Below are 16549 nucleotides of genomic sequence, written 5' to 3' on the forward strand. Positions count from 1 at the left end.
TAGCTTCTGGTATCATCTTGAATATAGTACAGTCCAGCTCAATCATCATGCCTTACTCGCTTCCGTTCCCTCTCTTTATCAGGCACATAGTCCCCTTCTTCTGTTTCCTCTGTCCCGCCGCGCAGCTGATCCATACGGAGCGTGAAATCCTCCTCCTCCTCCTCCTCCTCCTCCTCCTCCTCTTCTTCTTCTTCTTCTTCTCCCTCCTCCTCCTCCTCATCATCATCCTCATCACCAACAGACAACCGACTCGTGCCCTCCTCCGCCTCACTAACAGGGTTACTCAAATCCGCACCCCCCAACCCCGTACTAACAAGCTTACTGAGCTTCCCAACCTTGGCAAAATTCGACCTGGACTTCGTCGACGGCCGTCCCACATCGCCCGGTATCTTGGCCTCCCTGAAATCCGCCGCTTTGGCCATCCCATCCAACACCCGAAGATTCGCCCTCCACATCTTCATATCCCTAGCGTCGCTATAATGCCCCACATCCTCGCCATTCAGTGAGTCAATCGCAAGCGTCTGCGTGCGGAAATCGCCCCAGAACCATTTCTGCCCCTCTGGAATGCGTTCGTCTGCTTGGCGGGAGTACTCACGTCCGCGGAGCACACCGTCCAGATCATATCCGAGGGATAGGGATCCGAACATGAGTTGCAGGGCGTCGGGCTCGTAGAGTCGGCCGAGAATCATGTCCTGGGATACGTCGACCATGGCGCCTGGGTGCATGCGGTACCAGTCGCCGTAGCCGCTCATGCCGACGTAGTGGAAGGCGGAGACGACTTCGTCTGCGGTGAGGGGTTTGATGGGGTGGAGGGTGTTGCTGGTGAGGTAGATGCGGCGGTCGCTGGGGGTGTAGATCTTGCCGCGGATGCGGATGGTGTATTTCTCTGCGAGGTGCTTGGATTTGCGGTCTGAGTCGCAGTTTTTCAGGTCCAGGCGGATCTCTTCGATTACCATTATGTCGGTGACGGTTGAGTTGGGGGTATTGTTGGGGTTGTAGTTCTGGGGTTTTAGGCGGACGGCGTCGCCGATGGTCAGGAGCTCGGCGCCGATGAAGATCCCCCGGCTGTAGATGGATGCGTCGGGCCAGATGCCTTTGAAGTGGTGCTTGTCTAGGAGGCTGAAGGAGGACATGATGGTCATGGCGTATTCGATGGAGGGGTGGAGGTTCTCGCGAGGGATGTTTTGGAGGAAGTGTTCGTAGGCGTTGAATGGTTTGATGGATTTCAGATTGACGTATTTGTAGTGCAGGGAGTAGCTCTTGTCAGGGCTGTGGGGGTCTGGGAAGGTTTCGACGCGGAAGCCTGAGTAGTTGATGCTCTGTTTTTTGGGGGATGTCTGGACGATGTCTTGGAAGATGGTGTCTTCTTCTGGGACCTGACTGACGATACCGGCTCGCCATTCTGGGGTGCCCGACCATCGCTTCTCGCTGGGGAAGTATATTTGGATCTGGTTATTCTCGGGATTCCAGGCTAATTCGCCTTCGAAATCTGGCGTCCAGAGCACGACTTCTCCAGCACGGGGCAAAAATGACGGTTGCATGTCCAGCTTCTGGATGTATTCGTCGAGTGGTGAGCGCTCTGCGCGCCAGTCCATGCTTCCAGGCTCTGTGATGCCCTTCTCCTGTAACCCCTGTAGCTCGAGCTGCATAACGGCCATCTTGAACACGTCAGGCGTCCCCTCGTTATCTGTACAAGGGCATGTCGCCGACGAAAGCTTTCCTGGAGGCCTGCCTGGAGGTCGGCCAGGGGGCCTACCAGGGGGTCGTCCGGGTCTTCCTGGTGGTCTTCCCGGTGGCCTTCCGGGTGGTTTGCTTGCGCTTGATCCGGGAGGTCGACCAGGTGGCCTCCCCGGCGGCCTACCAGGGGTTCGAATCGGCGTTCCAGTCCCAGGAGGTCTCCCCCGAGGTCTTCCAGGACCTCGTCTTTCTGAGCCGCCTTCTGTAGATTACTGTCAGTATTGTATAGGCAGTCCAAATATTGGTCGCGACATACCTTGTATCCTCTTGGACATTTTCTCGCAAAGAACACAAGTGCATGGCTCTTGGCCGCCTGTCATAAGATAGTAGAAGTGCGGGAAGAACTGCTTCGTGGAGTTGAAATATACATCTGTTGGATGGCCATAGAGGAAACGATCGTACTGCTGAGAGTCAGGGATATTCATGCACCCAGAAGTAAAGGGCTAAAAACCTACAATGTCGGGGTTTGCAATACGCGGCCTGTCAAATAGAGCATAACCATCAGGCAGACTGTCCAGAATGTATTCCACTCCTAAAAGCAGGGTTAGTGAAGCGAAATAAAAGCGAATATGATTTCAATATGCTAGCATGCAGCGACATGTCTCTTCTCCTTTCTGAACAAAGAACAGCAACTACCATTGGCCTTCACATGACGGTACAATAAGGTACACGATGCGCCAAACATCTCAATATGGATCTGAAGTACAGAGTCCGAAAGGAGTAATGGATAGATAAATCACAAACAACCTCCAAAGCAACCGTGCAAAGGTGTAGAGCATCAACTGAAGTAGAATAAGATCAAAGTAAGTCATGCAATCAACGTACCACGCTCGTAAGCCCCCGTTTTCTGCAGCCACATGGAGGCCAGCTTCTCTCGATAGTAACTATCGTCTGGTCTCAGAAATCTCTCATCTTTGGGCCAGTTGTCCTGGGTGCCGTCGCTGAATGTCCGGTTGATTGGAATTACGACCATTTTTTGGTGGTCTGGTGAAGACGAGTCTTCCATAATGATTGACATTATAGTAGAAGGGGCGTGTTCCCCCTGCAGTAGTTAAATTTAGATAAGATTTGAATAAGAGATGGAAGTAAGCTGTGATTAGTCTGCACTCAAACTGCACATTTTGGGATAGAAATGAACACGTGACTAGAATACTGAATAAAAGAAGAGGAAAAAGTGAAGGGTAAAGATTCAAGAGGCAGGAAGACAAGAACAGAGCTATGCAGCATTGATGATAGTTGAATGCATGGGACAAGAACAGGATCCGCTCTGCCGCCGTGGGTGATGGTCATGTGACTCTACAGATGGGTAAATCATCAGGTTAATCTATTTGCATCATCCAAAAGTCCAGGTACAGATTCACTCGGACACAAAGTCAACATGAATAGAAAATGAAACAATGGTCACAGCGTCGGCTAGTCTGACCTGCAGTGGATGAGAGCCTACTGCTAATCATCCTGTACCTCAACTACTTCCGATTCGGATTCATAGGGTGGTGGAGAAAGCTCTCCTTCTTCCACCCAGACCTTGCGCAGCTCGTTCTCAATATCCTCCCGACGCTGTTTCCACTCTTCCACCTTGTCAAGCCGCTTCCGTATCTCCTGCAGCTCCTTCTCAACTCCCAGCTTCTCCTTGGCGGTGCCGATCCTCTCAAACTCCCATTGCTCGCCACCTTCGCCAATACTAATGCTAAGGTTGTATGTGTGGTACTTCTTGAGCGATGCGCGTGTGGAGATCGTAATCACGGTGATTCCCCGCTCCTTTGCCCGCTGGTACAGCAGCCCCTCGACATCAGACGAGACCGCTGAGGTTCCTTCATCAAGGAAGGCATAGCGAGGCTCGTGATAGTAAATTCGTGCCAATGCCATGCGTTGCTTCTCTCCTCCACTCAGGACATCCTTCCACTCCTTTCGAGTGTCCCATCCGCCTTCGCGCCCAGGGAGGTAGCCTAGGTGAGCGTCGTCCAGAATTTTCTGCAGTGCAGCATCGGTTACACCTGCCTCGTGCATGTCGATTGCAGTGTGGGGGTAGATTACTTGATCGCGGAGAGTCCCCACGCTGAGATAGGGCCGCTGGGGAAGGAACATGATGCCGTCAAGCCCAAACCCTCTGGGGCGACTGACCAACCCGCGGTACACTGGCCACAGCCCTGATACAACCCGGGCAATGGCAGTCTTGCCGACCCCATTCGGTCCAGATATCAGGAGGTGGTCGCCGGAGTGCACGACGAATGACAGTGACTCGATCAGATCATCGCCACCCCGGGGATATATTGAAGGCGCGACGATGGGAACCTGTTCGAGACGAACACCATCAAAGCCGTTATGAATAGTCCCTTGTACATCCGCGAGAGAGTATAGCTCCGCATGAGAATTGCGTGGGGGGTAGTATGCACTCGCATGCACTCGGTGAAGGGTGGATATCAAGCTGTAGACTCGAGACGTGTACCCAGCCAACTCCGAGATGTCTTTGATACTATACATCATCCGGCCACCTGCATCCGCCAGAGATAGCATCAAACGTTTGTTCGTGATGAACTCCTTCATGCGATCGCGTTCTCGACCAGTCTCCTTCGGCACGTCCACAAGCTCTAGGGCACCACCCATGCCGCCCCAGGCTGGAAGAAATATCGGCAGAGATGTGATCAGGTAGCCAAACGCAGACCAAGCGTATTTTAGGATGACGTCTTCGAGCATGTTGTAGCGGATTTTGAGGCTATAGATACCTTCCATCCAGCGCTGAAGGTCCTTGAAGCTTCTCATTAGGAAAACACGTTCGATGTCCGCGCCGCCATAGAAAGAGATTTCCTCAGCATTGGCGAGCAACCGTGAATGTAGACCCCGGAAGTCACCCTCTTTCTTTCCCTCCACAGCCTTTAGCTTTCCAAACGGTGGTGAAAGCTTCCTCAGAACTGCTGCGGTACTGAAGTAGCCCGTGAGGATACCGGTAAGGGCCAAAGGCCCGAGAGAACGATACAGTTGATAGTTAAACACAAATAGGTCCACCATGGGCTTCCCCATGGACGAGTATAACGCTGCTGCTGCAGAACAGAAGAGAGTAAGGTCCTGAGTAATGAACTGGTCTGGTCCTTGGCCAACACCGCCATCCAAATTCATCAACTTGTAGTAGTTGTTATCGCCAGTAAGATAGAGATCGTGAATATACCTCGTTAATCGGGTCCGGAACGCAATAGACACCTTCGATTGAAGGAACTTGATCATGGCATTGGTGTAGGAAGCCAGTGTGCCAATTCCGCACCATTTTAGAATGCCCCAAGCGAAAGCGCGCCCCTTGCCAGCAACAAGGTCCCTTACAATCTCGCCATCGAGTCGTGCGATCAACAGCGACAGGTATGTTCGCAAGAGCAAGAAAACCCCATGACCCATCAATAATCCGGTTTCTTTGCTACCCCATCTCGGGACCATGATACTCCCTAGGCTGAGAAATTGATGAAGGAATGCAAGGTTGATCCCGGGCTTCGTGGTTGGCGGCGGTATTTGATTCACAGATTCGCCGTCGCCGACACGGGCGGCAGCAGGTGGATTCAAGAACAACCGCCGATGCGCATCGAAAGTCGTTTGTTTGGTCGGATGAATCACAACCTTAGAGGTCATGGAGCCCTTATAGGGCACATAGATAGTACGAGTGCCATCCTTGCCTCGAATCCCGGAATTCCGACGCAGCAGCCGTCTTCCTCGCGCACGTTCTTTGGCCCTTTCGCTGAACCATTTGTAGCCTCCATAACCGGAACCCAAAATAGATAGAATCAGTACAATAGTGGCGATGATTTGGGTGGTCTTTGATGAACGCTTGATCCGGGAGCGAACGAGACTGGTGTATTTGTTGTACAGCGCCACGAGAGGATCTTCTCGACGACGAAGCGTTGAATGAGCGGCCATTATGCTTCATGTATAGCCACAGAACCACTTCTGACACAATCTGTGGGCACCTTGTAGGACAGTGCCCTCACGGCAGCTGGCATTCTTAGGCCAGACTGTCGAAGGCCATCAGGAGATGGGGAGAAGCGTCCGCAGGGATGACGCGTTCTATATCGGTCTGTGGTGATATTTCGAGGTCGAATATGCTGTAAGCAAGAAATATGAGTAAGAATAGGTGTGGTTGTGAGACAGTTGTTAGCGGACAACTCACTCAGGAGCTCACATTATGGTTGAAGCTGACAATGTTGTTGAGAGGTAATGCATGTGAAGACCTCGGGCCAACACTGCGGAGGGGCGGAGGCGCACCTCACGTGCGGAGTCCCCAGACCTTCATTACATCAAGTATCAGTAGCCACAAGTTTTAGCCTTTACAGAGACCTGCTCGCTATTTTAGGAGATTGCCTATGAGCCTAGTCTCCGAAATGTGGTGTCGATGGCTCTTTAGTTGCTTTTAGATGTTCAAGTAACTAATGAAGCCGTTGACATCATCCGGTCGATGTCGGAGTAGTTAGTGAATCGCTTGATTTCACAGATCTTGTACCACAAATACTACTACTAATTGAGCCATCCAAAATTGCATCAAATAATCGGCAGTAATTGGCTGTGATAATTGTCTGCGTTATTGAGATTTGCAGGTCCATCCTCTGGTAGTCTTACTATGTAGGCCCTTAAGCGCCCAACTTCCTAAAAGGGACCCAGGCACTGCAACCAAGACCGGCCGGATAGTGCAGGTAGTCGTTACGAGGTTGGTGGTATTATCTGATAGAAGTAGTTATTATCTGTATCATTTAGTTGATCTGGTGCCGGTCGATTAAGCTTCAATAGCGGGAGGTTGATGGTAAAATACAAGGTCTACCAATATCGCACGAGGCACCTAAACTTGAGGTCAGTACTGGTCCGCTAAACTTCAATCGAAGAACCATCCAGTATGGCTGGCCGGCACTTTGGCAACCAAGGAAGCCCGGGAAGATAAAGTAAATGTGGATCGTTGTCAGACTTGAAAATGGTATTCCTTGATTCCGACATTGGGGCCTAGCTCTCCCTCCCATTTGTCCTCGATCGTATGACTTGAAAGCCAGAAAGCGAAGGTATGAACATGAATGAATTATCTCGAAGAACAGAAATAGCATCCGAAGGCTGCAGTCTCGCACTTGATGCGGGGGTTGGATACAAGAGTGGGGATGGCATGGAGATCAGGTATTACGGGGTAAATTACCAGCTCTTTCTCTAGCTGCTGAAGCTGAAAGATGGTATACAATCCAGACAGTCTCCGCATACCTGTCTGAAACCAAAACTTGACAATCACTTGGATCTCAAGACAAGCAAAGTATTTCGTAGAATGCGCCATCCCTTGTGTGTCAATGATCAACCAGGAAGGATACTGGAATGTATCACCCAGACAGAAATGTTGTGTGTTATTGGGGTTGATGCTTAACTCCTAGTACTTAGCAGCCCCCCCGCAAACTATGGATGGCTGCAGTGGCATCTTCTTTGGCAGGGATGACTATCACCATTTGAAGCAGACTGTTACTTACGAAGGCAAGGTAACACAAACGAATGAAAAGGGAGGTTGATACCTACAGCGTATAGAATATTGAGACTAGGTATGTGTGCAGGTATGCAAGCATGGGTAGGTGGCTAGATAGGATGATCGACTCTTCTTTCGACAACTGCACGGGCCTATTCCTGTTGAGAAGCATCTGATTCGCAGGCAGTTCCAAGTAGATGCATGGAATGACGCCCCGGGCGCATTATCCGCCAGCCATGGTGATGAGCCTTTCTAGACTAGAGCATGTTAATGTTTTTGGAAGATGACCTCTAGATTTCTGAAAAGCTTGCTGCGGACGGCGACCTTGGTCCCAGCGAAGGAGGAATTAGATTTAGATTGACGGGCGACGACATGGGAGACCTGAGCAGTACTAGCTGAGGCCGATCACGGTCGGTGACAGATGGCCAATGGTAGGACTTATTCTCAACGGACAATAAATGATGCATGTCTTGATTGACCCAATAAAATACCAGAGGGGCTGAAGATATTAGATGTGAGCGGAGTCGTGGTACTGTCTAAGGCATGCGGTTTTTTAGGCTGGAAGGCTAGCAGGACGAGAAGCGAATGAAGATAGTGACTTCTTCGGAGTGGAAGTGCCCGTCCAGAATCTCAATCCCAGAAGTCGGTAATTTCGACTCAATCCTGTATCATGAGGTACTGATCACCCACAATAGCTGTAACTTATTCCTGAGCCTTGCCTACTTTAGTAGTGGTGCTGCTCGCTTGGCTGAGCAGATGGCCGTCGTCACCTGGAACTGTTTCCAGGGTCTTGAAGAGGATGGAGGGAAGGCCAGGGTGTAGGTCTCCCATGATTGTTGTGGTCATGAGGGACGAAAAGCTGCAGGTTCATTGAAGGTGGTGTGCACCATGAATTGATCCGACTCGGGCAGTGCAGGTTGTTACGGAAGAGAGATGCTGTGGCTACAGAAACCACGGCCCCCTCCAAGAGACACCATGAAATGGGAGCAGATATGCATGACTTTGAAAGGACTATTGAGCTGCCAGATATACGCCAGCCTCACCTTGTCACTGGTGATTGAGACCACCTTTAAGTCTTGGCTACCTCCGATTCGTCCTGGAAGCGCCCACGGAACAAAAGACGAGCGAGATCCCTGCACCAAGCCTTCTCGGGGTAACAATGATAGCACTTACTTTCGGGGTTTGCTATGCGATCCGTGAAAGAAAATAATTGAAAATAAAATAATCAGACTCCCATGACTTCTCCCAATTTTATTGATATTTTGGATGGGTGCGACCGCTATAGTTATACTCACGGCGACATGAGCCCATTCTCGAGTCGGAACTTGTTCCGGATGACCTCGAGTCGAAGGCTAACACTACAGAGGACTTACTTCTACCGGGGGCCGGGCTGCTGTGGGTAGGCGTGTAACTCACTAGCTTCTGCCTATGCATGAATTACATCAGTCTGGATCAAATGAAGTATGGGGGGATCCTGCTGGTATCCTTATCGTCCACATGTCTGTGCAATAGTTAATTTGAATCTTTTGGAAAGCGTGGCTCACCATGGTGCTCATGGTAAGTTGATTTACCGGTTCCAATGGGAGGTAATCAGGGCGTGCAAACTTCAAGGTACGGGGCATCTCCCGTCAAATCAGGCCCGAACCTGCTGCAAATGGAGACTGAACCTCCGTCTCCAATGCTGGACCAGCCAGTCGCAGCAATTCTGAGGGTGTCTGGCCCCAATTCTGCAGCCCTGCATCTTTTGGTCCAGACCAGACTTGGCCTGTGTTCTCCCGCTTTTTCTTTTTCCATTTTTCGTTCCTTTTTTCATTCACCTTTTTCTCCTGGGGCCCGTACTAATTTCTCATGCGGGTTCCGATGTCTGCTTGCTGCTTTTCCTTTTACCCCTTGCCCCCCAAGGCACATCCGAGCATTCATCCACCATCAACGTCCCTACTTACTTAGTACTTAACAGTACCAGTTAATTTAAGGTCATCACCTCCGTAAAAGTCAGCGCATAGCAACACGTATGGAGTAATTTTAAATTATTTTATTTTATTATTATCATTCCTGTAATATTATTATTATTATTATTCTTATTCTTATTATTATTGCAATGATAATGTTAATTTTGGTTTTATTACTATCATCATTGCTGTATTCGCCCACCCACTTCCACCTCCCTCCTCCCCCTCCCTCCCTTCTCCTCTCTCTCTCTCTCTCTCTCCCCTCGGGCTCTACGTATTCTTTTGCTATTTCCCTCTCTTTCTCGGTTCTCTTTTCACTCTAGTTTCCTCCCCCTTTCCCCTTCCTCTTCCTCTTTCTGCTTAAACCGGTTAGCCGCCAGTCAAGGAGCTAAGGAATAAGCCACTCTCCACTATCATCAACCGGCTTGCTTGACCATATCAAAGCACCACCGCACCTGGGCTGATTCCCCTTGGACTTCCGTGCTCCCCTGTCGCTCATCCCGACTGTAGAAAACCGTCATCAGACCGTGTCCAACTAGTGGGAAGAAAAGGTCTCTCTTAGCCGCTGGCTACACTTTTGACACTTCCTTTGCCCATCGACTAAGCGAAAGGGACGAACCCACAGCACAAGAATCCGATCATCAACCGCCGATCAGATTACTTTCGGGGGGGCCCTCTTTTAGAGTTCCTTTTCACCTTAACTTCCCTCCCGCTGGCCAACAACCCGTCAGCCCCAGTGCAACAAGCGATCATACCCTAGATCGTTTACGTTACAGCTATTATTCTTCTCCAACTAACTAACTAACTCAACTAACTACCGGGCTGTCTGGCCGGTGACCTTTGCCTTAACCTTGCCTGAACCTTTTATCATTATTACCTACAACCAACTACTTCGTACCACTTAGAAACACAAGTGGTCATCAAACGAGTCAAGAGGAGCTGCTTGCGCCCTGGCTCAACCACGTGATCCCCTACGTTCAAACAGTCCTGCACTTCACACGCTCGAACCCTTCCATTCCTGCGATCATCCCCAGACTTGACTTCCAGATCGTGCCGGTCGCATATGCTTTTCTGCTCGTCTGCCGCCCTGTATTCTGGACATTGGAGTGCGGATTGATTGGATCTGCTCATTGCGAACGAGTCTTTTAGTGCTGCGCACTAGCCTTATTCAAGGCGGTGGTCCGGGTCCCAGAGCTAAGCAACTTACTGGTACTACCACCTTAGTAACCTGCCTCCATCCCATCCATTCAGTACGTGCGAAGAGCCAGGAGGCGTGACTGCACCCTCTCTCTCTCTCCTCTTCTTCTTCCTTGCCGGCGCAACCCCCCTCCCTCCCCTTCTCGGCGGTAACCCTGGTGGTAATTGTCCTCCGACTCCTCTCTATCTCTCTCTCGCTCTCTCTTTTCTTCTCTCGTCACTCTTCTCTCCCTTCGTTTTTTTTTGGTTTCCCCGTCGGCTTAAGTGAACCTCGCTCTGCTACCCTCAATGCTCGGAGGGAGCTTAGAGCGAGATTCTTTACCATCAAACTCAAAACCGACCACTGGAGAAGCGCTCATGCCTATCGCGACGAGTCCCCCCGACTCCAGTAAGTTTTCAACTCCGTTTGTTCCAGGCTTCGCAATCAAATTCTCCGATGCGCTTGGGTTGTTTCCGAGTGCCGTTGCTGATATCTCCTTTGTTAGATCCTGAACCGCCGCCTCAGGACCAGCCCGCCACCACCGATGCGTCGCCTCCGTCGAACCATGTAGAGCCCGTCAATGCGGCTCAAGAGTCCGTCGCACCGGCCCAGGGTTCGGTAGAGGACTCTGCAACCACGTCTGCTGACGCACCGAAGAAACATCATTTGCTGTTGCCCATCCCGTCGCGTGCATCCTTAAAAGCGGATCGACAATCTACGCTGGACAAGAGTCAAGACACCGCTCACGATGACTCCGAGAATACTCTTCGCGGTTCGAAAAGAAGCATATTCAAGGGTCGTAGGGACCGGAGCAGAGGTAGCAGTATGAGGTCGCGTCGGCAAAACCAGGAGGGGGCGAGTATGGAGGAAGACAAGTCGGCAAGCCCTGACTTGCGTGATCCGGCCAAGCCAGAGAGGAGAAGCAAGGTCTCGTATAGGTTGTTCGCCTTCTTGAGCTGTTGTTCCTCGCCCAGCGATGATTCGGAGGACCCTGCCATCCCAGCGAAGAGGACATCCAGACAGCCATCGGTTCCCCACACCCAGGCCACTCCGGAGAAGGCTGACACCAATGCTGGTGATTCGAGCACCGCGGAATCCAAAGACCCCAGCTACTACCGGGATGAGAAACCCAACATGACTGTGACGTCGAACCAGTCCATGTCTCAAGTGGACGAAGAGCGCACTGTGACTACTTCCGAGCAGGGCGCTCAGCTCGATGGTGCAACGGTACCTTCGGGTGCGGCAGAGACAGAGAAAGTACCGACTTTGCCACAGGACAGTGCTGAATCACAGGGGCTTGGTGTAGGCCAGAGTATTCAACCTTCCACTACGACAGCCGAAGCAAGCGCTGTTGCCAGCGAAGCGGAGGAACCCGCTCAGAAAACAGAGGAGCAAGCGATCTCTCCCCTCATTGAAAAGTCTCAGGATGCTCCGACTGCTCCTATAGAGCTGGATGAATTGCCTAAGCCCCCGGCGTCCGAAAATAGCTATGACGACGAGAAGTATACTTCACACGACGAGGAGGCGACAGTAATTCCAGCTGAATTGCCTCCGCCGACGGGCCCATCTGGACACCACGCCGATACAATGCTAGAGGAGACGCAACAGCAATTCCTCTTGCCGCCACCTCTTCCCCATCTGCGGGACAGGAAATGCTTGGTTCTCGATTTGGACGAGACGTTGGTTCACAGTAGTTTCAAGGTCCGCCATCCTCAGTTTCTCATCAACCCAGTGTTAGACTAACCTATGTTCAGGTTCTTGAACGCGCGGATTTTACCATTCCCGTGGAGATTGAAGGTCAATATCACAACATCTACGTTATAAAAAGACCTGGTGTCGACCAATTCATGAAAAGGGTGGGTGAGTTGTATGAAGTGGTTGTCTTTACTGCTTCTGTGTCGAAGGTGAGTTATTCCAAAATAAGAATTATCGGCTACGCATTCGCTCATGCTTCATTAGTACGGTGATCCTCTGCTGGATCAGCTAGATATTCACAACGTTGTCCACCACCGACTGTTCAGGGATAGTTGCTATAACCATCAAGGCAACTATGTCAAGGTTTGTTCCACTCAGTGTACATTGTCTTGCGTGAATTGTTTGCTGATCCCTGGTTAGGATCTCTCTCAAGTAGGCCGCGACCTACGAGATACGATTATCATCGATAATTCCCCAACTTCGTATATCTTCCACCCTCAACATGCGATACCCATCAGCAGCTGGTTCTCTGACGCCCACGATAACGAGCTTCTCGATCTGATTCCCGTCCTCGAAGACCTTGCCGGGGCACAAGTGAAAGACGTTAGTCTGGTTCTCGACATTACATTGTGATGCCTGTAACTCTAGTTTTTCTGGCATTTGCATTACAGCATACTTATCTTCACCTTGCGGGTCCACTCGGTTTTCAAAAGAAAGAGTCATCTGATTTTTGATCAACTACACGCATGGAACGTCTGCCGTGTCGAGCAGCCAGACCGTCCCGGCAGCTCAATCCAGCTTCGTCTGGGATCTGAACGCTCGCGGCAATTCCACAGTGAAGAGTGTTTTCCTTAACTTTTTCCTCCCCATCATCATCTTTTTGCCTTTATCCCCATGTCATTCGCACCGTTTTTTCTTCCGAGCACCGGCCATGTTCTTGCGCTCCCAGCGAGCAGATACCAGATTACCCCCGCCAGTCTTGTTTCCTAGTGTTTAAAGTTTTCTTTCCTGTTGCATACCGCAGGCGTCAGTCTTGGTCATCAGCCAAAATTTTGCTGATCTCATGTATACGCTCCCCGATTTACATTCCCTCTTTTCTTTCATCTGTCTCCTTCTACTTTTGATTCCTTTCATGGTCCCCATTTTGTTCTTTTTGCTTAACATGCAGCCCATAAGAGGCTCGACCCGCCGTCCTGGTTATTTTCCTAGTCTTTTTTGTGCCCGAAGATGTGAACCCCAAAACCCAGCGTTGTTTTTGTCATTGGTTCGCCATGGTCTATTTTTTGGAGACTCCCCAGCGCGTGGCATTTTGATTCATGTCTCAAGCGCCTGTCGCTGCTTCTGGTACACGCATAGTCTGAACGGTTCCAGACTTACATGGGATCGGACTTTGCAATGTATATGTACTGATTGGGCGTGCGTGCTGTACATAAAAGCGTCCGCCTCCACCATCCAGCTTGTCCCGTGTTTAAGTAGTTTTGAATTGACCATTTCACGAGACGGCCGAGTTTCAGAGTAGTACAGATCAGAAGTAACGAGTAAAACAGGCGGTAACGTATAATGGACAGAATTATTGGCGATATATCGAGCATCTAAACTACAGCGTAGAGTGGATCGCCTCTTAACGGGCGAAGGCGGGCTGAGATCACGCCGCGGCAATAATGACCGATCGGTCGGTCATCTCCAAATCTTCCATCGCATCCCGCTTTTGTCCGCACTACATCGTGTCAGCTCATGTGAGTATTCCCCGATTAGCCCCGTCCTGAACTCTTTCATACATATATACATACATATTTCCCCTGCAAGGCTGTGTCCGCTTCCTTGAGCCTCCATCCAAAGCTCCGACGATCTCCTGATATTTCTTGGCAGCGTCATACCCAATCTCCCCGCCTCCAACTGCATCACCACCAAACCACTTTTTTTTCCCAGGACCACCCTACACACACACACACACACACACACACACCCACCCACCCCATCGCTCAACATGAAGGACAAAAACGGCTGGGACGGAAAGCTACGGGTCGAACCGAAAGCCACGATCACGAACCCGGAAGCCCTAGAAGACCCCGATTACTCGGACTCGGATGCGCCGCCTGTGGAGGAGATCGAGGCCGATGAGGGTATGTCGATCAACATCCATGAATACCGGGATGCTGTGCTATAGTATACCGGTGATACAAAGGACAATATACTGATGGTTGGGTTTTGTGTGCAGATCTATTGGAGGACGAGGACCCGGAAGCAGAGGTATACGCTGATACTTCTTCCGACGCGACGCGTTCGTTGATTGATGGACACAGCCAGTTAGCTAACACGCCTCGCATCAGGAAATTGACCTCGTTCACTGTCGCATAACTTCGCTTCCGGCGTTGCGGTTGGAGCGGTTTCCCAAGGTGAAGGTATGGCAGGGTTACCCAGTATTTGTGTGGTCGCGCGATACAGTGCTAATTGAACGGTGGATGATGTAGAGATTATGTTTCCGACAGAATCAAATCACACGAATCGAATTCCCCACGGAAGTTGCCAAGTCGTTGACGGAACTCGATCTCTACGATAACCTGATATCGCATGTGAAGGGACTTGATGAGTTCGAGAATTTGACCAGCTTGGATCTTAGCTTCAATAAGATTAAGCATGTTAAGAATATTTCGCATTTGGTCAAGTTGACGGATCTGTATTTTGTGCAGAATAAGATCTCGAAGATAGAGGGGGTGGAGACGTTTACGTCGTTGAGGAATCTGGAGCTGGGGGCGAATAGGATTCGGGTGGGTTTTGGATGTGTTTGAGATGTTTGTTGGGGTATCGTTCTGACTGCTTGCAGGAGATTGAGAATCTGGATAACCTGAAGGCGTTGGAGGAGCTGTGGTTGGGGAAGAATAAGATCACGGAATTGAAGGTACGTCGGTTGCGTTGTAAGTCTTGGGTGTGATGTGCGTTGGCTGACTGACTGCGGTGATGATAGAACCTCGATGGCCTCTCCAACCTGCGCATCCTCTCTATCCAGTCGAACCGTCTCACGAGTATCAGTGGGCTCTCGAACCTGAAGAACCTGGAGGAACTCTACGTGTCGCATAACGCGATCACCGACCTTAGCGGTCTCGAGGAGAACACCTCGCTGCGCGTGCTGGACTTTTCCAACAACCAGGTGGCCAAGCTGGAACATGTGTCTCATCTGAAGAATCTGGAGGAGCTGTGGGCGTCCAACAACCAACTGTCGAGCTTCGATGAAGTGGAGCGCGAACTCCGGGACAAGGAGAAACTCCAGACGGTGTACTTTGAGGGCAACCCGCTACAGACGAGAGCGCCAGCATTGTATCGGAACAAGGTGCGGTTGGCGATACCGCATATCATGCAGGTTGACGCGAGTAAGTCTCCTTTCTTTACTTGTCGATGCTTAGAGATGCTAACGAAACATAGCGTATATCCGCGTTGTGTAAGGGAACGATTTCTTCATCTTACATGCCATCAACCTCATCCATAGCTATTAATGTACCCGCCCACCTACCCATCACCTATTAGAATTACAATAAACGAAGTGACGTACGTAGCCCGCTATACATACATGTACAATCCAACCGACCCACCCTGTTATACAGAGAGAAAAAAAAGGAAACAAATCATACAATCATCATCCCAACATTCCTCTTCACCTCACTTCGTCCCCTCACCCTCCCCGATGTCAACCTTCCTCTCACCCTCCCCACTTTCCTTACCATTTCCACCCTCACTCTCACTCTCCACCCCAAACCGATACAACCCCATCAAACTCTTCCCCCCAAACCTCCACACATCCCGATCCAGCATCCTCTTCACCCGCTCCGGCACATGCGCCTTCCTCCTCATCGGCCCATCCGCCAAATAATCCAACGGTATGCCACTCTTCACCAGATCCCTATACATATGGCTGTCCTTATCCACGTAGAAGAACGTATGGTATGGGTTGCGCGTCATCGCCGAGACGTGGTTATGTCGCGATGGTTGGATCGTGCATGTTAGGATCGGTCCTTGGGATTGTGATTGTGCTTGTGACTGTGATGGTATGGAGGGTGTGTGGGAGGGAGATTCATCTTTTCTCTCCAGACTCTGGCTTTGCGATTGACTTGGTGTTTGTGTTTGAGATTGTACAGGGATACTAATCGGCGACGCCGCAATGGCCGAAGACGCCGCGGCCGCGGACTCGAAGATGGCGATGGTATTGTGTGCGGATTTGGGGGATGTGTTTGTGGGGTCGTACTATATCCACCATTATTGTATTTAGCATTGTTTTGGTAAACGAGGGAGAGGGGATAGGGGAAAGGGAGGGATGTACTTTTAGGTTTCGAAATGTCACGACTTCACCGAATTTCTGGAGTGCGGAGAGAATGAGTTTGCTTTCGGAGAGGGAGCGCGGGGCTGGGTGCGTTTTGATGTGGATGCTGCTGGTTAGGGGTTTTAGGGTCATTTTGTTCATTCTTATTGGGATTGGGGCTGGGATTTGGGTTGGTATTGAAGGAGTGGATGTTAAGGTGAGTGGATGATGGGAGA

At 50.6% G+C, this 16549-nt stretch overlaps 3 protein-coding genes across 3 annotated transcripts; 1 reads left to right on the forward strand and 2 right to left on the reverse strand.

Moving 5' to 3' along the window:
* Positions 1-38: 38 nt before the first annotated feature.
* pxa1 (putative peroxisomal ABC transporter (PXA1)) lies at positions 39-5634 on the reverse strand (the record flags this gene model as incomplete). Its single annotated transcript, XM_025625907.1, has 5 exons — positions 39-1679; positions 1757-1939; positions 2193-2269; positions 2563-2779; positions 3199-5634. 5 exons carry the CDS (start codon positions 5632-5634, stop codon positions 39-41), a joined length of 4554 nt encoding a protein of 1517 aa, XP_025482138.1.
* Positions 5635-10635: 5001 nt separating this feature from the next.
* BO87DRAFT_303031 (NIF-domain-containing protein) lies at positions 10636-15506 on the forward strand (the record flags this gene model as incomplete). The annotated part of the gene is made up of 11 exons (XM_025619230.1): positions 10636-10735; positions 10833-12028; positions 12082-12231; positions 12287-12389; positions 12456-12625; positions 13000-13058; positions 13952-14145; positions 14241-14272; positions 14494-14790; positions 14847-14921; positions 14988-15506. 11 exons carry the CDS (start codon positions 10636-10638, stop codon positions 15504-15506), a joined length of 2895 nt encoding a protein of 964 aa, XP_025482139.1.
* A 170-nt stretch (positions 15507-15676) lies between these two features.
* On the reverse strand, positions 15677-16535 carry BO87DRAFT_456998 (uncharacterized protein; the record flags this gene model as incomplete). Its single annotated transcript, XM_025628769.1, has 2 exons — positions 16335-16535; positions 15677-16258 (listed from the first exon to the last, which is right to left on the reverse strand). The coding sequence occupies exons 1-2, from the start codon at positions 16473-16475 to the stop codon at positions 15677-15679; spliced, it is 723 nt and encodes a 240-aa protein (XP_025482140.1). The 5' UTR covers positions 16476-16535.
* Positions 16536-16549: the final 14 nt, after the last annotated feature.

Source organism: Aspergillus neoniger, assembly GCF_003184625.1.
Source record: "Aspergillus neoniger CBS 115656 unplaced genomic scaffold BO87scaffold_8, whole genome shotgun sequence".
Taxonomy (NCBI): domain Eukaryota; kingdom Fungi; phylum Ascomycota; class Eurotiomycetes; order Eurotiales; family Aspergillaceae; genus Aspergillus; species Aspergillus neoniger.